General features: G+C 38.0%; 1 protein-coding gene across 4 annotated transcripts in view; it reads right to left on the bottom strand.

The window, feature by feature from the left end:
• The window catches only part of COL24A1 (collagen type XXIV alpha 1 chain), a 125,733-nt gene that overhangs the window by 28,737 nt on the left and 70,363 nt on the right, over positions 1–26,633 (bottom strand). For all 4 annotated transcript variants that reach the window (XM_027651799.1, XM_027651800.1, XM_027651801.1 and 1 more), the window contains 15 exons: positions 20,448–20,501; positions 18,625–18,678; positions 17,092–17,145; positions 16,302–16,355; positions 11,466–11,519; positions 11,125–11,169; positions 10,964–11,008; positions 9,667–9,720; positions 6,841–6,894; positions 5,829–5,882; positions 5,558–5,611; positions 3,589–3,642; positions 2,901–3,008; positions 1,090–1,143; positions 520–627 (listed from right to left, as the gene is read on the bottom strand). In XM_027651799.1, coding sequence (XP_027507600.1) covers positions 520–627; positions 1,090–1,143; positions 2,901–3,008; positions 3,589–3,642; positions 5,558–5,611; positions 5,829–5,882; positions 6,841–6,894; positions 9,667–9,720; positions 10,964–11,008; positions 11,125–11,169; positions 11,466–11,519; positions 16,302–16,355; positions 17,092–17,145; positions 18,625–18,678; positions 20,448–20,501 — 900 coding nt within the window. The remainder of the gene's footprint in view (positions 1–519; positions 628–1,089; positions 1,144–2,900; positions 3,009–3,588; positions 3,643–5,557; positions 5,612–5,828; positions 5,883–6,840; positions 6,895–9,666; positions 9,721–10,963; positions 11,009–11,124; positions 11,170–11,465; positions 11,520–16,301; positions 16,356–17,091; positions 17,146–18,624; positions 18,679–20,447; positions 20,502–26,633) is intronic.

Below are 26,633 nucleotides of genomic sequence, written 5' to 3'. Positions count from 1 at the left end.
TATGGAGCAAGCTTTGGGAGCTTATTATGGAAACAGACTTAATTCAGTTAACTTTGGATGAGATTCCTGTTTAATAGAGTAGCAGTCTTCGTCTGAAATGTTTTGTTTCAGCCGTGGCTAAGGCTTATTGCATGTTATAGCAAACCCCATGATTTCTGTTTTTGGAACTGGGAAGGTTTAATAAACAACCATAGCAGTGAGGTTATATGTGGAGTGTGGGGCATGAGTATTCCATGGAGTGCTCTGCCATCCCACTACTCTGACTGTCAGAGGACCAAAGCATAAGATGAATCCTTTCAGATTCATGCCCCAGGTTTCTGTCTGGAAAGGTGCCCAGGCCTTGTTCTGATGCTGAAAGACCATGGGACACACAGGCTGGAAAGGACACTCCCTGCATCTCCAGCTACCTCAAAACTGTTTATATGTGCTACAGTTGTGACTTGCCTCTTTCCATGAAGAGACATGATTCTGCTAAAACAGAAACACGTGAGCTCTTAAATAAGCATGTTCTGTACCAACCATGGGACCTCGAGTTCCTCTTGCACCTTTGGGACCAATTTCTCCAGGTTGGCCAGAATCACCAGCAGGTCCAATTTCTCCCGGAGGGCCAAGTTGTCCCTTTTCCCCCTGTTGGTGTTATTGCATTAAAAATAACAAGAGATTGACACTAAGTTTCAAAAAGTGGTTTATGCTTAATCAAAATGTGTAATTTAACAGTATTATTTAATAGGTATTACATTTACTGTATGTCATTTACTGTAGTTATTAGAATGTCTGAACCCAGAAGTCTTTAGTATAAAAAAAGTCTCTGCTAAAGCCTTTCTATTGTTTTGGCCAAAGTTTAATAACTTTTAATAGAAGCAGAAACTGTTCTGTGTCGCAAAGGCACATTCTGATACAAATCTAAATTTCCTAAGGTTCTGAATGTTATTGATTGCAGAATTATGATAATTCTAATTGCTATGGCTTGAAAAAAATTGCCTTGAAGCATGACATCAAACAGGGATAGTTTTGGTTCAAAGGAATTTAGTAATGTAAATTTGACTTTCAGATAAAAGCAAGGGAACCCGGGAAGATGAAAAATACTACCTTTTTTCCTAAACGGCCCCTCTGACCTGGATTTCCTGGTGTTCCTTCAGGGCCCTATAGATTTATTAGAGAAAGAAAAAGAAATGATTGGGAAAGGCCTGGAAACATGTTTAAAATGTGCCTCAAACTGGATAGCTAAGTAGGCTTTTGCAATGCAGGGAAGTGGAAGAAAAAATGTTGTTAACTGTGGCTGTGAGCAAGTTAGTAGGACTGTTTCAAGTTAGAGCAGAAATAAGTGGGCAAGTAGCAGGGATCACTTACCAAACTAGTGGAAAAGCACTAAAAATAGAGGAGAAAAAACCCCAATAATCTTGTCCACACAGAAAATATTACTTTAGGAATAAAACTCCTTCAAGACAAACACTATTTTTAAAAGAAACGCATTAAAAAGCCAGAGGAAAAGTAAGAGAACCTTGGGTCTGTCAAGTGTGAAGAGCAGGGCCCTGATGCAAATTGCTGGGAAAAAGAGACCTAACTCAGTAAGTGCTGGTGCCTACTACTGCCCACCTCTCAGTGACAGCATAACTGTGTGTGCTGCCTGCTGAGGAAGGGTACTGTGGAGCTACAGCCCCTCTGCCCTCCAGATCACTTCAAAACTGACTTTCCCAAAGGGCTGAATGTGTCCACTGCTCACTGGTTTCAATTTACCCAAAAGCTGTGTGAGTTACAGGAGGTAATTTAGCTTTAAAGGGAGACATATTTTGGGCCACTGTGGTGATAAACCAGGGTAAACATAGTTTAGACAGATTTGTGAAGATTATTTATTGCTTTGTAAGCTGCTGTTTAAGGAAAATATACTATTACTCTCACTCCCAGTGAAACACTCAGACAACTGAATATAGGAAACTGATTTCCATGATTAGACTAGGATATCATGATCTGTCTGCATCCCTTAGAAGGAGGTCAAACCAAAACTGTCATGTGAACACTCCCAGCTGCCAGAGAAGATGAGTGGGGAGGAAGGCAGCTCTGCAGCTGCCTTTGGAACATGCAGAACAGAAACGTGAAAAATCCCCCACTAACCACATCCTCTCAAACATTGAATTTCCAGACCTGCCTGTCTCACTGAGCAGTGCTGATGTTGTTTACTGTACACAAGTATAATTACACACAGTGTAGATGTGCCAGGGTTGAGCTGTTTGTGATAATTGCAATGTATGAAACTTTCATACTTGCAAGTGTTTCCAGAATTGCCAACTCAAAACAGAAAATCAGAGTTGTATAGTTCCATCAGAAACAAAACTTGCTCTGTAACAGCTGGTCCTCCAACTAGTGTTTACTCAGACTCCACCATCACATAAGAGCTACATAGAAAGCGGCCAGAGGACTGCAAATTAGAACATGATGATTTTTGGTAAGGGAATCTGATGTCTGACTTGAGGCTACAATACTTGCTTTGGAAACTGTGCTCCAAAATATTAGTTTGCATTAAGAAGTTGCATACAAGTTCATAGACGGATTTTAACTGCTAGGAGTGATGTCAGAACAAACACGCAAGTGATCTAATAATGTTGATTATGAAAGAGGGATCTGAAGTGAGAGGCTCCAGGTTGTGTGGTATGTGTGTCTGGATGACAAGTCATGAGGAATCACCATTTGCTAAGACATCACAGATTTAAGATAGGAAAAGCATTTGTCTCCTCTCTCTACCAATCCTGAAAAGCTATACCACATAGAAAGTTTATTTCAAGACTGTCATCTCTAACTACATTGAAAATCAGAAAATGAAAAAATAAAGGAAGCAAGCAAAATTAAATTTGCTTAGAAAAAGCAAATGACCACAAAGTCCCCTTCAGCCTGAAAACACTTACAGGAATGCCCATTATGCCAGGTTCACCAGGGGGCCCAACAATTCCTAGTAACCCCATCTCTCCTTTTTCACCACCTTCTCCAACAAGTCCCTGGTCTCCAGGGTCTCCCTAAAACAAAGCAAAAAAGCCAAAGCATAGTCAAGCTGCTGCTACAGAATTACTTGTTCATGACAAAAGTGAATTCAGAATCTTCAGGTTTGACACAAAACACACTAAAACTGATGTCTCTCAAATTCAGATCAGGTTCTAACTTAAGCCCTTTCTATTGCATTCATACACTCCTACAGCCACATTGTGCCCCACCTGTGACCAAGTATCTGAGGTTGTTCTCTATTACATCCTCTGTCCTGGCACCTGCCACAGTCCATGGCACAGCACTGATCCAATTCAGAGAGCAGAGCACCCTTGGGTTTACTCTTTCCAGCATTTCAGTCACTACAGAAATAAGTTGTACTCAACTCACTCATCCAACTCTCATTTCTTTGTCAACCTATTCAACTTTGCAGCCCTTGCAGGGTAGATATGTACCTAAAAGGCACAGGAAAGCCTATAATATACAGAATATCCTATGTTAAAACAAAGTGCATTCAGCTGGTCTCTGTTTACCTGGTGAAATAGGATAAAAAAGGAGATTTGGGTTCTTAAGTTAATATGACTTCTTTACATCTGCTACAAAAACTTCATATACCTTTGTGCCATCTTTTCCTTGAACACCATCTTCTCCTGGAGGTCCTGGTTCACCCTTATAGAAAGGAACAGTTGAAAACAAAGTTATTGACTAAATTTCTTGACATAGAAGTATTGCCTTGGAAGAACTCATACTAGTTTTACCTGTGATTACTGGTTTTTGGCCAACTTTTATGTTGCTGTAACAGTTTATTTATCTTTAGTGGCACAGCCCACGAATCTCCAACACAAGAAAACATAAAAGATTATCAGTATTAGAAAAATGAGGCAGTGCTATGTCCATACAGCACTGGAGACTTAGGCAGTGGCACTGAGACTTTTTTGTTTCAGAGTATACAGCATGTAATTACAACAACCTCAAAAATATACCTATTCTGTCCTGAAACTTCCATGTTTACGTGGATAACTATTATAATGTTATGTTTAGTGACTTAGTTTAGGGCCCTGAAAAAACATCATTATCAGCACCATGGCATTTTAGAATATTTGCCTTTCTCAGGTAAAGACACTGGTAACTTGCAAATATGTGCTGCCCTATACTAATAACACAGTATTTCACACACTGTGGTATGATTAAGTCCAGAACACCCACTATCAGGACCATTATCAGGAATTTCTCCTCTCCAAGGACAGGTAGAATTATGCAATGCACCTAGCTGGTGTATTTTGGGCAGAAGGAAAAGATGACAGCAAGAAGTCAATGGAACAAAAGAGTTCAATGGTGAGACTCAAGTCTGAAGGAATATAGTTTATATGTTCTTTTAAAAGCATCCTGGATAAAGTCTGCACAGGAAGAATAAGCAGGCGTGCTTGGTAAAATCAAGTGCTGAAGCACCAGAAGCAAATCAGATGTTTTAGATGGTAGTACAGAGAGATACATTACTCTGATGAGACTATAATATTCTCATTATCTCACCTAGATAGGGTATCCATACACAGAGTTATTGTGTGCTGTCATCTTAAGAGCTGGGCTGGACACCCTTGGATTTAACTTCAAAGCACTCATTCATGTCTCAGTGACAGAGAATCATAGAATCAATAAGGCTGGAAAAGATCTCCAAGATCATGGAGTCCAAACATTGACCGAAAGACATGAGACACTTAGAAATATTTCAACATTATAATCATAGAATCACGCAGAATCATCAAGGTTGAAAGAGACCTTCAAGATCATCATGTCTAACCATCAGCCTAGAACCACCATAAGCACCCCTAAACCCCAGATGCCAAATCCAGATGTCTCTTGAACACTTCTACAGATGGTGACCCCATCACCTCCTTGGGTAACTTATTCCAATACCCAACCACTCTTTCAGAGAAAATTCTTTTTCTAATATCCAATCTGAACCTCTCCTTGTGCAACTCAAGGCCATTTCCTCTCATCCTTTCACTTGAGACATGGTAGAAGAGACCAACCCCCACCTGACTAGAACCTCCTTTCAAGTAGTTGTAGAGAGCAATGAGCTCTTCCTTGAGCCTCCTTTTCTTCAGGCCAAACAAACCCATCTCTCTCAGCTGCTTCTTCCAAGACTTTGTGCTTCACCAGCTCTGTTGGTTTTCTCTCACACTTCAGCATCTCAATGTCCTTTTTGAAATCAGAGGCCCAGAAATGGACACAGCACCCCAAGTGTGGCTTCACTAGCGCTGAGCACAGGGGGACAATCACTGCCCTGGTCCTGCTGGCCACACTATTTCTGATACAGGCCAGGATGCCATTAGCCTTCTTGGCCACCTGGGCACAGTGTTGGCTCATATCCAGCTGGCTGTCAAACAGCACCCCCAAGTCCGTTTCTGCTAAACAAGCCACTCTTCCCCAATCAATATACTTTTTAACTAGCTGCAATACAAAAAAACCGGTATCAGAAAATAGATTCTTATTGAATTTGTCTAATAAATCAAGATTGCTCAACCTGCATTTCATTTGTAACATACTTTCCTGTTTTGGAAGAAGAATTGCATCCATCCCTTACCCTTAAACCTTGATCGCCTGGTTCTCCAGACTTCCCAGCATGTCCAATCTCTCCCTGGAATATCACAAGAAAAATCATTAGATTTTAAAGATCAATACTCCTAACAATGACAGGGTTTACAAACAGTGCAGTCATCATGACAATAACAATATTTTTTAATGTTTCATTTCCTGTATCACTATCTACTTGGCTAATGAATCAGATCCCTGATTTGCTTTTAAGCAAATTTGAACATTTAAACAGCACAAGAGAGAATAATTTCAGCATTTACCTTTGCGCCTGGTTCCCCCTGTAGGCCAGCTTCTCCTTCAGGGCCAGGAGGTCCCTGTATGGTACAAGAGCTATTATTGCACATGATCACTAATAATAATTTTGCAACAACTAAACAGTACAGCCGAAATTGAAGCAGAAGAATCACATAAGACACTGGGAAAGAAGCATGTCTGAAAAATCAAATCAAGACAACACAGTTCTTTGTTCTTTTTAGAGTCCAACAGAAGAAAACAAAGAAGGGAATAGGAGGAGTTCAGGAAATACACTGTGGGTCAGAACATATTGAAGACTCAGCAGTACACTAAGCCTGTACCTTTCATCATACTGGTAGGTTGAGCAAACATCTACGTTTTGTAAATCTAACTGACAACTTCATCACTGTTTAGGCTTGGAGCCAAGTAGACACAGCCTTTGGAGAACAAAGCCCTTTTTGGAGGCTTCAGCCCTTAATGAGTTAATGGTATCAGACTGCTTCTTGTAAAGTTTACATATAAACCTTTTTTTAACAGTCAATCAGAAGACTGGATTTTGTGTGACAGAGGAAGCACGTTCTTTTGAATAAGCCAAATCCCTTCTGTATTAAGTAAGCTTATCCCTCAGGTACTTCATTACAAATGTGGCTAATACATTCTGTCACATTTCTTTCAATGAGATATTAAAACCAAAGCAAAAACAGAAGCAGAAGTTAGCAAGAAGGCCGTCTGCAGCTGCTTTTCTTCATCTACAATTTGCAAGGGTGTATGATTAATGTTGTTTTACTGTTAACTGCAAGAAAAACATTCATCTTCTGTGTCAAGATGTCATGCATGTATGCTCAAAGACAATGTTCTCAACAGAAAAAGCTATTTATTTTAGAATTTTTTTGGAACAGCTTTAAGTAAGAGTCTCTCAGTAGCTCATGGTATTTAAGTCAGCTGCAGGCAACAAAAAATAAATTTCTAAACATATTGTCCAGGCTTAGTCAGCTGTTTGAGTGTTTGTAATTGCTATATAAATTATTAAAAGCTCACCTCAAAACCCATTTCTCCATTAGGGCCAGCATCCCCTGGTTGTCCTCTTGGACCCTGGCATTAAACAAAATTTTGGAGGCATCATTCAATTACCATTAAATTACATCATATAGTCTTCAATTTGTCTCTTCGTAATTCTTCCAATTGGCATAAAGAACTGTATTTCATTGTCTTTCCTCCTGAATCCAGCAGTGTATTTCAGTCCCATGATGGCATAGAGTACCAAAGACCTCACTGCCAACCGTAACATACTGAAATAACAAATCTCAAATAATAGCACAGATGTCCTTTCTTTCAGACCAAAACCAAATTATTATCTGAACTAAGCTCTTCCCTTGATTAACTGAGACTTTGTTTAATTAAGGTTTGTTAGACTGTCTGGTTTGCTTTGTGGAAAAGCCTACAGTCTGGTGCGGAATTAACTGAAAAAAACTACCGTGTGCTTCACCATGGATTTAGCAGCATTTGAACAGAACAGCCACTGAGGCTTGAGCTTTTTTAGTAATATCAGTAACTATACCATGAGCATTTTATTATGAGTCTTACATGTAAGTAATAAATTTACTTCAATAACACATGGGGATTGTTTCCCAAAGCAGCATGTTTGAATTCCCTGCAAATGTAGGATCTGGGCTTTCAGAGTCGGATTTTTGTGCTGGAGGGTAGAAGTTGCCCATAACCTGCTTACAGTTGATTCTATAGCCACTATGAATGTATGTCAAGGCAAATCAGCCCTCTGGATCTAATTGGTCTTTGAACTTTAGGAAAGTTCGTATCCATTTACCACTTTGGGACTCATCTGTGTTTAAATACATTCTAAATTCAAAACATTTTGTTGATCTATTTTTCTCATTCAAGAGAAAGATGCTGCTACCTGTATTAATGATAGAAGCCTTTTAAAGGAATATTTATTCTAGTTTGTTTCACTTCTTCTTACAGACTATGCATACAGTTTTGCTCCTCCTGATGACCTGGCAGTGACAATGAGAGTATTTTCTTCCCTTGTGACAATAATGTAAATTGCATATGACTTACAGAATTTCAGTAGATGCATACATTTGACCTTGTAACTTCATTTAAGCATGAACAACTAAAACTGCAGTTAACTTGCCATTGAGAACTCCCTTGGTCCTAAAGTAAGTTCATTGATTTTCATTTGCAGCAACGCCATGGAATTCCACTAGGCAAGTGTCACAAAGCTTAAGTTTGATTCACAAGCCAAGTATTTCTTCACATTACCATGGAGATAAGGCTGCTGGATTGGTAATTTATCTTTCCCCTGAAATTTTCAGAAGCCAAAAAGTTGTAGCAGTATAGGGGACTCCTTTTAACATCAGGTAATTTGCAAAGGATTTGACTGAAATGTCTGACAGGTAGATAAAGTTTGAGTGCAACTTAGATCAAGCCCGTTAATAAAAATAGTTCTGTTTACATTTCTCTGCTCCTTCACCAACAATTAGGGGTTTTCTGCTCTGTGTGGAACTCGTGAAAGGGCCAGAAAAACTCAGCAGCTGGCTTTCATGTAGTGACCAGATGACAGAAGATGAAATCAAGCTGCTTGGATAGGCAGCTGAAAAAAGAGCCACGCGTTTTATTTTGCAACATCTTCTGTCATTTTATCACTTCTTTCTAACTCCACAGACCATTTTGTGAAGACATTGTACTCTTTCAGCACTTGATAAAAATGGTATCCTGTTCACAGGATAATTTTTTTACTTTTGACACTGAACTTATATAGTTTCTATGATGATGAGCACAACAGAATTGTGGGCTGCTCAAGAGCAGACCACTTAGTTCAGCTAAGGCAGATGGTCATTCTAGAGATAAGAAAATTCAGACTTGAGACCAGAAAATGGCAAGAATTTGACATATAAGCCTTGCATTGTAAGTCTCTCAGATGTTGCAACATGAAGATAAGATACAACAAATGATACCCCAAATGTGCAATGACCTGCTGTAAGCATGTCAGCCTATGGATTAGTAGAAATAATATTAGAAAAAAATAATAAATACTAAAATAAATATAATTTATATTGGCAGTTCTCTTTCAAGATTTAAATTAACTCTGTACCATTTATTGTGCAAAATTGCTTTCCAGAAGCAATGAAAACACATAGTTTTGCCAACTCTGCAATATAAAATGGCAGCCTTCTCCCAAGTCTCACTAGGACAGCACACATACTTTCACTGTATTTATATAATCTGATTTACCCCCAGAGATGGTGTTGCAATACTATTCCTGCCATGGCTATATCTTGCAGCACATTACATAGATTTGTTGCAGATTCTGCATGATCTTCTGTAGCAATATTAGCCACATCAAAGTGAGCATGGCTTTGACACAGCAACAAGAATCCATCCAGCAGAGGAATGTCTGAGGTTTATTATAGCAGTCTCTTTTTTCTAGAAAATTTAACCTGCCAAATAGTCGAGGCTCCTGAGTTCCTGAATAACAATTCTAATATTTGCCTGAAAAAACATCACTAATATCTGTATTGGCACATACATTTACACAATACATAATAAAGATGTCTACCACACTGTGGTGGAAAGCCACATAAGATTGTGGTCCAGACTCTGTCATGCTCTCATATCGTGCATCCCTTACTTCAGTGCTTCTCAATATGACTAACAGGTCTCCTAACAAGCAAGCTATGCTAAGCAAGGGAGGCAGACTCTAGCTCTGCAGTTTTGGAACAACTGCCCCACAATTCCTTCCTAACCACAGCTGGCAATACTGAATCTTGGTAAAAGAGATCTTGAATTGCCAGGGAGTTCATGTAGTACATGGAAAAAACTTTTAAGCAGGCATAAGGATCAACTTACTGGCTCTCCCATTGGTCCCCTGTCTCCTGTGGTTCCGGGAGGCCCAAGCAAACCCTGGAAGAATAAAATAAAATAAAAAAAAATCATTGGAAACAAGCTGTTTCATATTATGTGAACAGCCACTTCCTTTTATTTCTGCTTACACAATAACTTACACAGGAACATCCAAGAAATACGTGCAGCCTTTTTTTCTGGTTGACATGCATTGAGACATCACTAGATCCTGTGGCAGGTGAGGTAGCCCTGGATAAATCCTGCCTCAGTTTCTTTTACATATGCATGGAGCTCAGCTGACCCAACATTTACCAGGTCCTTGTCATTCCCCTTAGAACCATGTGCTGCTTGTGTGCACAAACTGCCCTACAAGCTGTATTTGAGACAATCAGTAAGGATCACAGCCTACTTTTCTCTCTGCTCAACTTTTATCATAGCACTTCTGTCTCTCTTCTAGAAAGAGTAGCTAAAGGAGTACCAGAGCAGTATCTTGTACTTTGCAATAAATGTACTATTTTACATAATTTCAATCTAATGAGGTTTTGCTTCGTTCATTTCTGTATATATAAATACATTTAAAAGTTCTAATGAATGAAGAGGAAATGAAAACCCATTGTATCAAAGATGACAGGCAACAAGCTCCTAAATCTGAGCAGAAAAGGCAAGAGAAGTATAGTGACAACCAACATTTTGAGTCTCAACTGCAGCACAAAATCACCACTATTACTCCTTTGTTTCTGTTTTCCTGCTTCTTTCTTTGCTGAAAATCCAGTGCAATTTGGACTGACTGGTAACCTGCTTTGTAAAAGAAAGCCTCAAACAGAACACACTAGATTTCCATTGAAAGATGCCCTAAAAGGAGGAATTTTCTCCTATACACGTGATATACATTTTACATGTTGGTACATTTAACCCTACATTGACAGCACACATCTAACCTAAAATCTATGTCACAATGACAGTCATCCTTAAAACTACAATAAAACTAAAAAAAAAAAAGCCCAAACAAACTTCTAAGACCCCACTATTAACCACACTGGCCATTGCTTCTGCTGCAATTTGCTATCATATTGTATTCTGTGAATCATCATCCATGAAAACACACTGGTCTTGTAGCAGACTAGACCATGTCAAACTTGCTCTCGCTTCTGGCCCTGATTCTTTCTATGAATAAATGCAAACTGTACTGTCAGAGTTTTCCAGCTGCTCTGAAGTAGATAAACTTCCTCATAACTGAGTGCCAAACAAAGTATGAGATTTTGGGGGTGTTTTTGGCAGAAGTACTAGTTAATTTCATACTTACAAGTGCACCCTCATCTCCCCTTTCTCCTGGATTTCCAGCTTTACCCTGGTCAAAGAGAAATACCAAAAGATAATGCTGGCTTCAGCTAATTTCCAAACACAGCTTAGAAATTAGTGCTTACTGTGTTAAAGCTTATTACAAAGATTGGCTCTGATACTTACAATGAGCCCAGGAACTCCTTTCTTTCCTGGATCACCTCTTTCTCCCTAATAAATAACCAACAACGTGTGAATTCTATGTGCATTTGGTAGATAAACTGCATACAGTTGCTGTCAGTTTAAATGCTGAGTAACTGCAGAAAGTGCAGATTCAGGCTTAGATGGGCTCACACCATAATAAGGAAGTACCTGGAAAAGCAGAAATTTGCAAATCTCTGGATTTGCATATCTCTGAATTGAATGGAACTCTATGGCTTTTGCCATACCAGGTTGGTTTTTTGTTTGTTTTCTTTTATGTTTCTACCTCGGTGTTTTGTACAGTATTGAGTAATGCAAGCTCTCACCTTAATGCCTTCTGTTCCCAGTTCTCCTGGAGGACCATCTGGACCTCTTGGCCCCTGAGTATTGAACAAGTGATTTGGAATACTAATTATGCATTATTTTTGGTTATCATCAAGGAGATGCTACTTAAACTTCAGGAGAGGGGAAACATTTTTGTAGCATGAAAACCAATTTTCTTTGTATGTTAAATAAGTGTTAAATAAAGCTTCAAAGAATAAAATAAGTTTCTAGTTTGCTGAATTATGAATTTAAGAAGAACGATTATTTGAAAAGTGTGTAGACAAAATGTTCAGAGTCTCTGTAGGAGCCAGCTTGCAGTCTGTTATTTTCTGCTCCCTTTTTCATCCACTTTGTATGTATGCAACAGACACATATTTAGAAGAACTTAGATGAGCACTGTTTATATGGAGTGCTTGCTTTTTAGCATATTATAAATTGTACACGTAAAAATTCACCTTGCTAGTAAGACTTTAAAACAAGCAGATGAAGTTCTTCCATTAGTAAATCAGTTTGAGGCAAGATTAAAAGCAATTTATAATTGTGAACTGCTCTATTGTTAGAATAAAATATCTTTAGTAAATTGATTTTTTTAATAACCAATAGATGAACAAAGATAACCTGTTATATTATTGTAGCAAATATTATTGCCAAAACATTCCGAAAATATTATTTAAGATTGCAAATCTATATCCATTTCTTATAAGTGGATGAAAAATCCTTAAATAGGAAAATGCAAAATGGAAAAGAATATTTTATCCACGCTGACTTAGGAGGTTTTTTCCATAATTCTAAAAAAACCCATGACTGTTTATCCACGTAACATTAAATTAAAACCAGTTAATAACAACTTAAAACCAATGACCACTTCAAAGGAAGAGCTAGATAAGTATCAAGACAAAGCCAAGTTCTTTACAGCAGTATGCAGTGGGAGGATGAGACATAACAGCTTTCCTGGTGACATACGGGCTGGGCTGGCATCAGAGAGAACTAGTACGCTACCATGTCAGTGCCTAGAGGAAAATGAACTATGTTTTTATGGTGCATTTCTGAGTTGTAGAGAACATCTTGGGTCATGGTTTATAGTGAAGGGAATGCAATCATGATTGATTTTCAGAGAGCTGCAATAGGGACTTGCAAAATGACCGTTGGAAGCATGTCTGATTTAATTTAGATTAGTTTCCCTGCAAAAATATCTGTGACTTCCATATCTCTCCTGAATATTTTGAGAAAAAACATACCAGAATTTTGTTCTGTCTGACTTGAATTTACTGATCCACACCAAAACCTCTGTCAGAACATATGGTGAGAACCCATTCAATTCTCTCTGGAGAAAAAGTGAAAATGGTTGACTGGTAACTCAGGAACAGTGTGTATCCAAAATCATTTAGGTTTTTCTTCTGAAACAGAGACCTCTCAAGAATAGGCCTTCCCTGTGAGCTGATATATAATTACAATCCCTGGAAGAGTAGAAATACTCCATGAGAACTCATCTGTCAGTATTTCACCACTGCTACTTCTGGCCGGCAAGAGGGAACACCAACCATAAGAAAAGGAAAAAGAGGAGGCAGGAAAAGGTGTCTGAATACTTTTGATACCTCTGTAGTTTGGGACACAGCTTTTGTGAGTCAACTCTTGGGTTAGTGTGTCTTTTCTTGTTTTGGTATAAGCCAGGACTGAATGTTTACAGGTATTTTTTTGGGCTAGAGGAAAGAGGCTACAGAAGATGACACTGAGCTGCTCCACTGCACTCAAAGAGAAAGGTTCCAAGTCAAAGAATATTGAAGTCTGTGGAAAAAACCTAGTGACTTCAATGTGCTTAGAGATCAAAACCAAAACACTAATTGTGTTTTAAAAAGTGATGGAGACCTTTATAAAAACATTCAGATTGGGCTCATGTTATGATTATTGTGTAACCCAATTATTGAATTACTATACAGCATATTTTAAAAGAAAGTTGAACATCTTGATCAAATTAGTGTCAGGTTACTGCTCTGCACTTTTTCTGTAACTGTTACCTATAACACACACAAAATGGGTTGTGATGAAAATCTAAGAAGATTAAGCAGTTCTATTGTCCCCTGACCTGAAATGTCTCAAAAACAGGAGAAGGGACAAGAGGAAACTGAGGTGGAGTGAGGACAGGTCATTAAGCTGAGGGAGTGTAGAAGGGGAGAGAAGATCATGCAAGAGCTGTGGAGGAATCACCTAGGGCAACATAGGAAGGGGGAAATTAGAAGTGTTGAGCAGCTGCAGGATAGTTTTAGTGTTTCTCAGACCTTTTTAGATATGTGACCTGTCATTTCTCTTTGGGCATCCTCCATAGGGTTGATCAGGGAATGGAATCTCAAGATGAAATATTAAAGGAGGAAAACAGACGTTTTCATTTTACAGATTTGTGTAATAAAGAACTTTCTCTCTAGGTTTTATCTTCTATCATTAATAATTACCAGATGAATTCTTTGAACACTTGTGACTTCCTTTTAATCACAAAGAGGGTCATAGCTTGGAGCTTGAGAAATGGGCCTGTCAGGAGACTGCACAGATTCTCAGTCCATGTTACAAACATAACACAACAAAGCTTTTCTGCTAGTCACATAGATCTGCATTTCAAAGGAGTGCACACTGACAGCCCATGGCAACTGATCTGATCACTAATAATTAAGCGAAAAGATCTACCATTTAAAACACCAACCTTCTACTATATAACTTTGAATTGAAAATAAAGTAGAAGAAACCAGCATGATTCTCTGGGCCATGCCTGCCTTTAGCCAGCCACAGAACAAAGGCAGGAATCCAAGGGAAAGGCAATTTAAAATCCCAACAAAAGCACACTGTAACATTCCTATAAACAGTATGATGTGACTCCTTATCGGTACAGATTAATTGGATTATATAATTTCTTACTATAGGTAAGAATGAGAGATACACTTGATTTGCCTGCTCTTATTAAATTAGGTTGCAACAGGCCTAGGGAGCAAGGCTGCCAAACAATTGCTATTTTTATTTTGGTATGGGTTTAGCTTTGTTTTTAAAATGGAATATTTTACATGGAAAACTTTAGGATGATTAACTGAGAAAAATTTCATCTAAGAAGGCAAAAAAGCACCAATTAATTCTTCTTATTCTTTCTCATCTTGTCTCCTAGATACTAGAAGAGTGAAAATAACATAAACACACTATGTAGGCACTTCTCTTTTTTGGTGGTTGACATAGAAAATATTAGAAAATAGTATCAATTTAGTCTCACTTCCTTTGAACAATTTAGATAAACACATTTGGCTATTGATATACCACGAAGCACTTTGGACACTTGTTTCACATAAACCTGAAATGCAGACAGTTTTCTACGTTCCGTATTCCCTGCTGTGAGAAGTAGAAAAGATATCTCTCATTAAAATTAAGCACTGATGTCCTTAGGTAATCAAGGTTCTTCATGCCAGCATAGACAACCCTACCAGCTGCTGGAGACATAAGTTGCTGCTACCTGACCCCAGATTTATGGCCATTCACTAAGTCATTTATCTGTGTTTCCAAAACTAAATTTCATGAGTTGAATTCCAGGAAAGTAAGAGCAGAAAAATTACTGCTTTTGATCTTTGAAACACCAAACATCAACTTGAAGAATAGTAACTGCTAAGAATTTTAGCATATTTGGGGAATTTTACTTAGGTCTCACTCATGAAATGAACCTAATGATACAGGATCTCTTCCTCTCAAACTTACAATTGTATTAGTCCGAGATTATAGTATGAACTAAAAGCAGAACTAACCTCTAACATTGTGGTTTAGCTCACATATTATCAAGCATGCTTTTTGTTGTTCTTGTAACAATGGCTTCGTGGTTGCTTACACTGCCAGTCTTCCTGACTAATGTATTTCTTCCTTCTGGTCACGGAGAGAAATTCCTTCTCTTACATCCAGATATTCCCACCCCCAGAGTGTCATTCTGCCACTGAAATATCTATAAAATGGTGTTCTCCCTCTGTATTTTCATGAGATTAACACTAAAAAATAAAGTGTGCATCACAAAAGGACCCAATCTTCGACACAATTCCAGCTAAGTGCATTAAATCTCAAGTATGAGCTAAGGAAGCTCTGTGTTAGTACTATGCTCAGTGGCATATTCCCTCAAATCCCTTGAGAGAGAGATACTCCATAGACTCCTAGACAGCCTGTCTTCAGCTGGTCAGAACTCCTAAGTGTACTAGAGAGTGAACAGCTGGATACTCTCAGACAGAAGTAAGGCTGCTGGGTAATCTTGGATGCAAACACATTGCTGAAAGGGCCAGAATTTATGAAGTGAAGGAATTCTACTCTGTGACAGTGCAGAAGTAGAGGGTCAGTGCTTCTTAGACTTCCCACAGATTGCAGCTGTGAAGACGGGATATGTTCTAGTTTCTGTACACAATGAAGGGGAATTTCCATATGCTTCATTTAACTTATGTATGTGACTGTGGTATGCATTTTTCCAAGTCCTGCCACACAGAGCTCAGAGTTCTGACATTTCTCTTTCTGAATCCAGTGATGAAAAGCCCCAGGTTTAAAGGCACCTCAGATATTTTCCTTATGTGAAATTCCACTTTGGGTCTGATATTTTGACCTTGAGAGCAGGCAAAATTCTCAGTGTCTTCAGTGGGAGCCTGTTCTCAGAGCCTGAAGATCTGGGTCTGTTCTGAGACTCTCTTTCATAAAACATATTCTCAGTCACGCTGGATAGAGGCAAAAGGCATAAACCTTGACCTTCAAAGGAAGCAACTGTACATGGGTTATATATCAGATTAGTATTTGCAACACACTACTCTCTGCTCTAAGTAACACGGAAGAGCAATACTGCTTACCCTTCTTCCCTTAGGTCCCTGGGGCCCTGATGGTCCTCGTGCCCCTGAAGATCCCTACATATCAAACAAACTTATTACTCATTGTCTTCTAAACACAGATTTCTGAAAATTACAAGGTTCATGCACCTTGAGCAACAATCAATGCAATGAATACAAATCAATCACTTTCACTCACAGTTCAATTAATTGTGTCAGTACAACTTATCTAGAAAAATCTAAATAAGAGACTCTATGTAACTTTGTTCTGACTAAAAATCGTGATGTCACTGTTGGATAAATTACTTTTGTTTACATCCTAAGATTTCTGAGGGATACTTGTATTTCAGCAACGTTATGTTGAAAACCGTGAAAATTAAAAGGTTCAGTTTTTATCTGTACTGAAGACTCATGGTAGACAAACTATAACAATTATACACAGAAAATTTGAATATAATTATTTTGATTAACAAGGAAACCAAACACATAATGAATATCTTTAAATTACTAGGCATCAACGAATTAAAATAATGTTATGCAATTATTAACCATCCTTAAAAATTCTATTCCCCTACTTGTCTCAACTGAGTGATTTTTAAATGGATGAGTAAATGACATAATCACTTTTCCTGACTCTCATGAATCATCCTGATAAAGAGCAGGTGAACAGACTTTGTGTCTGGATGGGTAAATGTTCATGATGGTTTTATAGACAGCAGTACAAATTAGAAACCATTCTTAACTTCAGCAGAGCAAAAGGACAATCTGAAAAAGGTACATTTTATGTCAAACCAAAGCACCACTCTATACCTACAGGTAATCCCTCTGGCCCCACAGGTCCAGGGCCTCCTGGGGGTCCTGGATAGCCCTAGAATTAAAACAGACATAGAAAAAAGACAGAAGACTTTTATCAAAATTGTTATTATAACAACAATAATAAATCCAGTTATTTACCTGAAAAACTGGAGCTAAGTTAACAACATATTTAATCTTGCAAAATTTATTCCTAAAATTTTATTTAAAAACTAGATACTTATTTGGATATATCCCAATAATCATTAAAGCAACCTAAGAAGTTTTCCCACACGCAAGCACTAGCTGGCAGGGATGTAGTGAAACAAAAGATGCTGAGTTCTAAATGAATTTCAAAATCCTCTCATGAAGGCCGTGACAGTGGGAACAGAAAGTGGACACATCCTGTCGTGGGTGGAACTGGCCAAGACCAAATGCCAAGAACAACTCTTGTCTGAGGACTACGACGACTTACTACTGTGAAAGGTTCTCACTGCTGCGACTTAAGTGGATTTACATATGTATAAGCATATGTAATGGTTGAAAAAAAGCAGTTTATTAGACTGGATACTATATTAATAAATCCTCATTTATTAATCTCCCTAATAAAATTTTTTTGGATTGAAAGCAGCTGGTTGAAGGTAAATCTAGATTAGAGAGATTTAATGAAGCACAGAATGCTTAAAAAATCATTGGCTCTGCATGGATCATTAGGTTGGTCCACAGCCTGATGGTACTTGATCCCCTCCTTGCCAATGGATGCCCAAAGAGTAATTATTGCAATTATTCAGTAATAATATCAATTTTCATGACAAGAATATCACCCACTGCACCATGTTCACGCCCACATCTGCAGTTTCTGTGTCAGGTCACTGAGATTTCATCCCTCATCAGTGTCAGTTGGCACAGGATGCAGTACATTGCATATAAACTCCCTGGCACCTCCTTGCAGTGAAATCTTTAAGTGTTCTCTATACATTCTGGAGCCCTCACGATGCTTGCAAGCAAACACAAACCCAAGCCCTAAGAACTTTTTGTTGAGAACTTCAACATGGATGTGACAATGGGCACGTGTACACTCTTTCACTTCTGTACACCAACACACTAACATGTCAGTGGCCTCTGGGCTGGGCAATGCTGCATGAAGTGCTGCACACTGATTTAGGACAAGTGCTGTTGTTGCCACAAGAGTGGCACCCAGAGCTGTTAAGGGTACTGGGCAGTAGAATTAGAGGTGATGCTAGTTACTAGTCTATCACTAGAATGACCCGGGTTACCCCAGTTTACACAGGAGATTGTTATTTTACTTTTAATTTACTATGTAAGGCTGCTTACATAGTAAAATGCAGTTTCACTGAGCAGATCACTTTGCAATATCACTGCCACAGAGGGAATAAAGCTGTTAAATGGAACTTTGTAAAAACTGTGCATCATAAATACTACTCTTTCCCATAAGGTTTGTGCTGTCAGAATGGTGAGAATTTATTACTGTTTTGAAGAGTAAAGTATTTTTATAAGTAACATAATTATGGATTCTACATTACTTGTAACTTACCATGACACCTTTTTCTCCAGGAGGACCTACTGGTCCTGGACTGCCTCGCTCCCCCTTTAATAAAATAAGGTACAAAAAAGAAGAAAAAAATAACACTGAATGCTCTTTCCTTGACTTGTTCCATATCCACTGAGTATACCTAGCAGTGCATAACACTGTTGGTTCAGGGACTGCCCTTCATAAACAGTGCAGAGACCTCTTTTAAGTTTTTTTTTAAATTTCTGCACTCCTTCCTCCTACAAACCCATCCACATTTTGAAAAGATTACAAAACTGAGTTTCTCTGTCTTCTCTTTCCCTAGAAGACTGAAGAAGAGATTTGGTACTACATCAGCCTCTGAGAACAGCTGCTAGCAGATTCATTTTTTCTCTCTGTTGGGTGCATCATATTAGTTATGTCCCTTAATCTATAAAATTCAGGACAGCATAGAAAAAAGAAAATCTTGTTCCTGTCTCCCTCCTTTTTTCAGTATGTGTTAGGAAAGCACAGAGCTAAAAGCAAAGCCAGCCCCTCAGCAGCTGCAGAAGTAATTCGAGTAGGAGAGACAGGAAGGGTCTCTTTCTTGTCTTACATACTTTTTCATCTTTTAATCATGTGACATCCAGCCTAAATATCAGACTTAGCTGTAGATTATTCTCAAAAGAGTACACTTTTATTGCATATAGTACACATGACATAGCAGTAACACTATATTTTATGTTGCATGTTGTAATTATGCTGGAAATATGTCTTTTAAATCCACATAGCATGTTTACCTTGTACTATTTAATCCATGAAAGAGAAAGACAATAAATTCTACAGAAATAGTATAGCAGTGGCAACAATTCTTGCACCATGAAAAAGCTTCCTTCCATTTGCTGATGACAAATTAATTAGTCTTTTGTTGCCTTTTCCCTCATAGCTAAACTAGCAGCAGTATCACAAGGTAATGTTTGTTGGGCCAAGTGTAATTTTAAAGAACAAGAATCCTTTGACATGGAAGGATGATATTATGATTAAAATCATATGAGACTTGTCTAAATTTTAGTTTTAACAAGCTGTGCTTTCCACTGATTTATTTCCTTTCACAGATTATATAAATTATAATCAGATTTTCATGAAAATTCTAATATTATATTAAGACTTTCTCAATAAAATATCTAAATAGCAGACACCAGTCTAGTTGAAATAATTCAGCCCTGCAGGAAAGAAATACAAATGGTGCTGGATCATTCTGACAAACAATTATGTTTTTATCATAATTGAAGCTGACATGCAGTCCAGTAATAGTTTCCTGTTTTTCAGTTTTAAAATACTCCACCTAAATAAAACCATGTTAAATATACTTAAGCTATTTATACTGTTCTAGTCACATTAAGTCTGCCAAACTTTGCTTTCATAAACGCAACTGTTATTGCACAGTAGACAAAACTAACAATCTTATCTTTTTTACTCATTTAACGCATAGTTAAGTTTTACCTTTCTACTTTTGTCTTCATTATGTAGCAGTGCAAAACCAGCGACTACTGTATAAAACAAGTATGATTTATGCCAGTTTCTCTGAATCACTAGCAGTGAATAGTAAAGTAGCTAACATAATATATCAAACCTAAATACCAAATCTATCAGGTCTAAATTAACTGTGAAGTAAAATCACAGTTATGAGATACATACCTCAAATAACAGCATTTCGATTACCATTTATTACACCCCTGTGCACTGAAAAAGCTACAGGAATATTAGCACTAACAGTGGTCACTAAGTGACCTCTCACCAGTATTTTATCACTAAAATGGTTTTCAAAGCTGATTTTTGCTGCTGAGAAGTCAGACGCATTATTCTACCTTTTCACCAAGGCTTCCAGATGGCCCAGTTTCTCCAGGTAAGCCAGTTGATCCCTGCACAAAAAGAAAGCATACTGTTATTAGCACAATGTACTAGAGTGGTTCATGGTTGACAGTTCTCCAGCAATACAGAGCTCATTCTATCTGTGTAAGTGCACCTATGGGAAAGTGAGGGCTGCACAAGTTGTCCTGGCTTACAATTCAAGCAGAAGGATCCCTGCACCCAGACACACTAACATGGCTACTGCTAGAAAAGAAATTACATCAACTTAATCACAATACTACACTTCCCACCTAAGATCTGCCCCCGAGCTCAGTCTTGCACTGCTAGAAGCCTTACAAACATACAACTAAAGGTGGTAATCGCTCTGCTAGTGCTTCAATCTGATCACAAATTTTAGGGGGAATAAATACAGTGGAATAAAGTAAAATCCAGTCAAAACAAAAATTATATTAGCTCAGGTATTGTCAGAATTTTCCCTTCAAGGGTTGTAGCCCCAAATGCCTTTGAAGTCAGATGGTCAGAGCCTTTCAGTCATTCAAAATGAAATAACTCTCTCCTGAGGCTCTCCCACAAATTTCTACTGGATAGAACAAGTACCACCATATGGGAAACATGAGATGAAGTACTTCTAAAAAGCTTATTCCCAGTGCTTGCAATACCTAATTTATTATGAAACCTAAAAGAAATTATAGTGCAAAGTCCCAAGCGAAAAAAGTATGATACACTGAGATTGAACTAAAAGCACTAAGTTCTCGGAGTACATTGCATGACTGCTCTTGAAACATGGCAGAAATGTGGAAGCTCCTAGTACTGACATAATTCACAACTGCACTATGTCTAAAGCACTTTAAAAAGGAAAAATAAAATACCAATTCACACAACTGGCATTGCTACCTCTATGTGTAGGAAGAAACTGGCTTAAGTGACACCACACTGACACTTAAGTGTGGAGTTTTTTTATAAAAAAAGCATTATTTAAAAAAAAATGTAGCTTTTATCTGTATAATTTGAATACAGTTCAGTCACAAGTACTTTAACAGAACAGGTACAAAGCAACTAAGGTTTTACGATTACTTGTTTTCCTGGACTGCTAGCTACTCTGGAAATCCCATAGTTTAAATATAAATACAATGAGCCATCGACACAGTTGCCTTTGAGGCTGACAATACTGGCACAAAGTACTTTTTGGAAGGGACTAAATCGATAAACAGGCACCTCTGTGGCTTCTGGACTGATGTATTATGTGTGGGAACCTGTGTATTATATGTCAGAACTGTGATGTCTCTTGGCTTGGCAGCAGTAAAAGATTGGTTCTGGTGATATTGGCACCAAGGCAATGGCCCAGACGTCACTGGCACGAACGAGGGACTCTCATGATGAACTCTCAGAATGAGAGCTACCACTGCTACCAGTTACAGCCAACAGTGGGCCTCAGTGCCAGGTAGAAATTTGTGAGACAAAGAATTACCCTGTAATCTTGCTTATCAAGATAAGAGGTATGGAGATACAGTTTCAAAATGCTAAAGACCAATCACTTTGATTCTCTTATTCCAGAAAGGACAGAAGACATAATCAGAGCCAAGATGAAACTCAGACCTATTCTCTTTCCACAGAGACACTCCTATCTCCCAGCCAATGTCACACTGTTCACAGGACTGAAGATGCTGATCAGAAAGATGGGGAGTTGTGGCTTGCACCAGCAGTGAACAATTTACTGCACAGCTTCCGATCAAGTCTCTTTTCAATTTAAAAGTGTTGTCTTCCTGACTTGGTTGCTCTGGGCTGAAAGAACAGGAATGACTAGGAAGCAGTGACTGTGAATTGAACAAGTGCTGTTGTATCATCTAGCACATTAGGGCTAGCCTATGACACCTTCCAGAGTGAGCACAAAGGTTGGCTATTAAATAGAAAGTTTCGTATGCACTGGTTATTCCTCAAAAAAAAGTAGTTTAGTAAAGAAAATTTACAGAAAAAAAAGCAAACACAAAGAAGGTAGATTTTCATCAATACAAATGATGTAAAAGAAACTTGGCATAACTGGAATTGGATACGTATCGAAAGAAAAAATTAGTCAAGATGATTAGAAGCAAAGTCGGTGAAATGTTTCAAGACTTCAAGAGGTATGAAGCGGAAAAAAGTTCATGACAGGTTAACTGAATGCTCTTCCACCGCTCCATTCAAAACAGAGGGAAAAGTGTCTGAGACTGAGAAAAAATAGGGCAGGTATTTACAGAGGCAAGAAATGAAAAAAGCTTAGTTAGGAACACAATTTTGGTCCTTAAAACACTAGCATTCAGTGATAGTGCTAAAAGAGAGCAAAACATCTTGTTTCATCAACATATTAGTCATAAAGTGATGTTTTCCCTACAGACTTTCCATAAGGTCATGTGGCTCTTTAAATCCCAGATTTGGATTGGCTTATTATAAAGACCAGTCACTAAGACTACATTGAGATTTCAACTCTCTCTCCTTCTTATGTAAGAGAATTAATACAGTTCAAAGCAGATTTGTTGAATCAGTATCTTCCAGCATCCCTTCAATCCCTTGGGGAGCAGTGGTGGATTTAACATAAAATTGCATGTATTAGAAAACAGAAAAGCAAGGTAAAAAACCCTGAAGTACCTTATTAAAAAAATAGTCATCAAATTTACAAGAATTTGTGTAAAAGTATCTAGTGACAATAACAGCATAGTAACAGCACTTTAGAAACCTTCCTGACAAGAGTATTTTATGGAAAATGAGTCAGAGACTAGATCTCACAACTAACACATGCCTGAGAAAGACAAAACCATCTTGCCAGGGCATATGCTCTGTGTTAGAAACTGGACCGTAGTTGAATAATTGAAAACATATTGTACGCTTCATGTAAACCAAAGTATGGAGTAAGCCATTGAAAAAGCTGGTAGTGAGAAATGAATATTCAGCCGGTTCCAAACATTCCTGTGGAAGCAGTTACCTGCCAGGTTGTATGTTAACATGTTCTTCCATCATAACTGAAAACTATCCAATCCAATGTTATTTCATTTACAGTTCAGCATTTTCAAACATTTTTATTCAACATTTATTTAATGAGATGACAAAAGTAAATTTAAAAAATTATCTTGCCACACTAATATTTTTCTATTAACTTGTTTTGCAATTTTGAATTAATTGCCAATAAATTTGTCCTGAATCACTTTACTTCAAATCCAACATTTAGCAATATCATAATCTCTGTCTGCGCATTAAGATTCACACTTAAGCATTTCTTTAGGAGTCCATTGGCTTTATACTTCAAGAAGGAATTCATACATTTTGACACAGTACTCAAAAAAATCAAAATGAGGCAACATTTAGGTTTGATTTTAACAGATCAAAATCTACTTGATCCTTGAAGATTCAGGTCAACTATCTATCTTAAAAAGATAACAAGACTGATAGACAGGAGGAGGAAGAGTGGATGCTCTAACAACCAGCTTCTACAGATGCCATGTACAGGTACTATTCCTCTAGTTGATATTAGATGATGAAGAGCACTACTAGCAAAAAATCCTTCAATAACCAACAGCTTGATAAAGCTAACCTCCATATATTGTAACCTCTTTCTCCACTCTTCTCAAGAGAAAAACTGGTAGGAATTATACTATATCAGGTCACCTGGGGTAAAAACAAGAAGCACAACATAGACAGTATCATTATTACCATTCACTGTTAAGTCCTTCATAGAACTTACACTAATCTCTATCCCGCTGGTTTCTGAAAGCAGCTAAACTAGGTTCCTTCTTCAGAAGCCCTTGGCAATGCCCCATGCATTCAGCAGTCTTTGAAAAAAAATGGCTTTCCTCAACTGACTTATCTTTTGGCCTGTATCCCCAAAGCCCAGACTTTTCATGATAATTCAAAGAACCCCTTCTGTTGAGCATCCTGAAAACATCAGTTAAAGCTCACTTAATCTTTTCTTCAAGCAAAAGGAACTGCAGTTTCCATTGTCCCTGAATTATGCATCCCTGGTGCCTAACCCAGCTAATTTTTATCTCTCCAGGAGACACAGTATCTGCTTCATGGTAATTCTTCTCAAAAACTACTGAGCTCCCAGGAACATGGCCTGACTGCAGCATTTTCATGCTGTTCATGGACTCTCGCAGACTGATCATTTGCAGCCTGCTCTGGAGCTGCCACTGACAGTCTGAAAATCACTATGTTTTCTTTGCCAGACTGTAATTTTTTTTCTTTTTTTTTCCAGGGGAAAGCACTTTTCATTTCAGCTTGGTTTCCTTCTGTTGTTTCAACCTGCTGGAACCAGGCAAACTTGCTGACATGTAACTTTTGAGGATTATTTTTCCAGGATTTTTGTTAATGAACTCTGCTTATCTCAGTTTGTCCTTTTGACACCAGTTGCACATGCTGCAGCTGACAGTTCTATCCATCAACTCTGTCTTGTGCATAAATGTCAGTGATTTCTAATTCAGAAGTGTAAGGGCCACAGGCTGAAGTTCTTTAATGGAGGTGGTGAGGTGAAATAGGAATTAATTTGCACTTAGTTAATGAGAGTGGCACAGTTTGGGTAAACACTAGCATTATCAAACACTAAAATAATTCTGGTAAACAACTGTTTCAGGTTCAGATGAGTTAAATTTTTTGTCATAAAAGCTGAGCAATGAATCATTTTCTTAAATCATCCCTGACATTTTAAGAGACAGATCATTTATATGAGTTGCTTGAAGTTTTTTCAGGTATTTGCAATCCATCACTGGACAGCATCACATCTAAGCATACAAAATCCAATTGCACATGTTAGGAAAACGAGATTTTCATCCCCCAAAACATAAGGAGAGTTTTCTCAGTAGCTGTTGGGGTTGTTTCTTTTGGCATGACTTCCAAAAGATTTTGTCTCATCAGCAGTGTACATCTGCTCTGCCTGCTGATCCCTTACTTCTCACTGTCTTAACCAATCCCTCTTCAATTGAACCTGATGGTCCTGCAGTTAAATGAATATCTTGCAGCAAAGGGCAGCTTCTGGATTCTACTACAGCTCTGGGCTCTGCTGAGCCAAGCAGCCCCACCTGAACCTGCACCCCTTCCCCTTTAAAGAAACACAACATTTGCTGTAGCCAGAGAAATAGTTTTTGTTATAGGACTCAGTTAAGAAATAGTGTCTGAGGTTTGACTTAAGACACATTCCTGATCTAGTATTAAATGTGTGTTATTTAAGCTTATGAGCACCATGAACATTTTATAAATTTAGTCTGCTCTGTTTCTACAGTGGAGAAGCATCCAGAAATACTTTGGCAGAAGTGTGCTCCGAAGAATCATCAGCTTCATGTGACCTAAGAAATGTTGGATGGTGTGGCTTCTAGCCTACTGACAAAGCTGTATTTCAGGACATATTCCAACTTAGTAGACTGAATAACCAAGTGTTATAGTCCAATCTCCTGCTATTGAAACTTGCCTATTTGTGCAGGGTTGCCATCTGTATTTTTCTAAGCAGATACTAAGCAGGACTTGACCTGGGAAAGCTGCTACAGAAAAGAAATAACTACTTTGGCACCTCAAACAGTAGTGGCAGATGTATTAGTGAAAACCAGGAGATGAATGAAAGCCAGGAAAAGTAAGAAAATTGAAAGAAGGCAACATTTTAGTATCAACAGCAGACATGCACATGTGCTTCATAGCATAATTTGCTATGAATTCAGCATTTACAGGATTTATTATTGCAAAATTTCTTCTTTGGACAGCTTATTCAGGTAAGTTATCTTATGGAAAACTGGAATGCTATGATGGATTGCCTACTAGATGATACAAAAAGAGAATTGTATATTTTAACCATAGGCTTAAAAGTATGCATTATATTCTCTAATTTGAAAAACTGTGTCAATAAAGATAACAAATAAACAGCAAACCATAGACAAGACAAAAAGAGGGGCTGGTGAGGTGGTGGTACAGAAAGGAAACCCCCCCACAGAATTTTATTAGACATCGGACTTATTATGAACTTTTTAGTAAGTTCTTTTTCCCTTTCCTTTTACAATTAAAGACAATGTACAGTAACTGCACATTGTTTAGTCCTATTTGTACAATTTCTCCTTGTATTTATTGTCGCCAGGCATCTGGTAACACAAAATTCACAAGGCATCAGAAAGGACAGGTGCCTTACTCCATACCTTCTTTTGGACTCCATCTTAAGATGTGTCCCAGCAGCTGGT

The sequence above is a fragment of the Corapipo altera genome, unplaced genomic scaffold, assembly GCF_003945725.1.
Source record: "Corapipo altera isolate COAL_440 unplaced genomic scaffold, ASM394572v1 57, whole genome shotgun sequence".
Taxonomy (NCBI): Eukaryota; Metazoa; Chordata; class Aves; order Passeriformes; family Pipridae; genus Corapipo; species Corapipo altera.
Note: the sequence above shows the minus strand (reverse complement) of the source record. Positions and strands in the feature narration are given on the sequence as shown.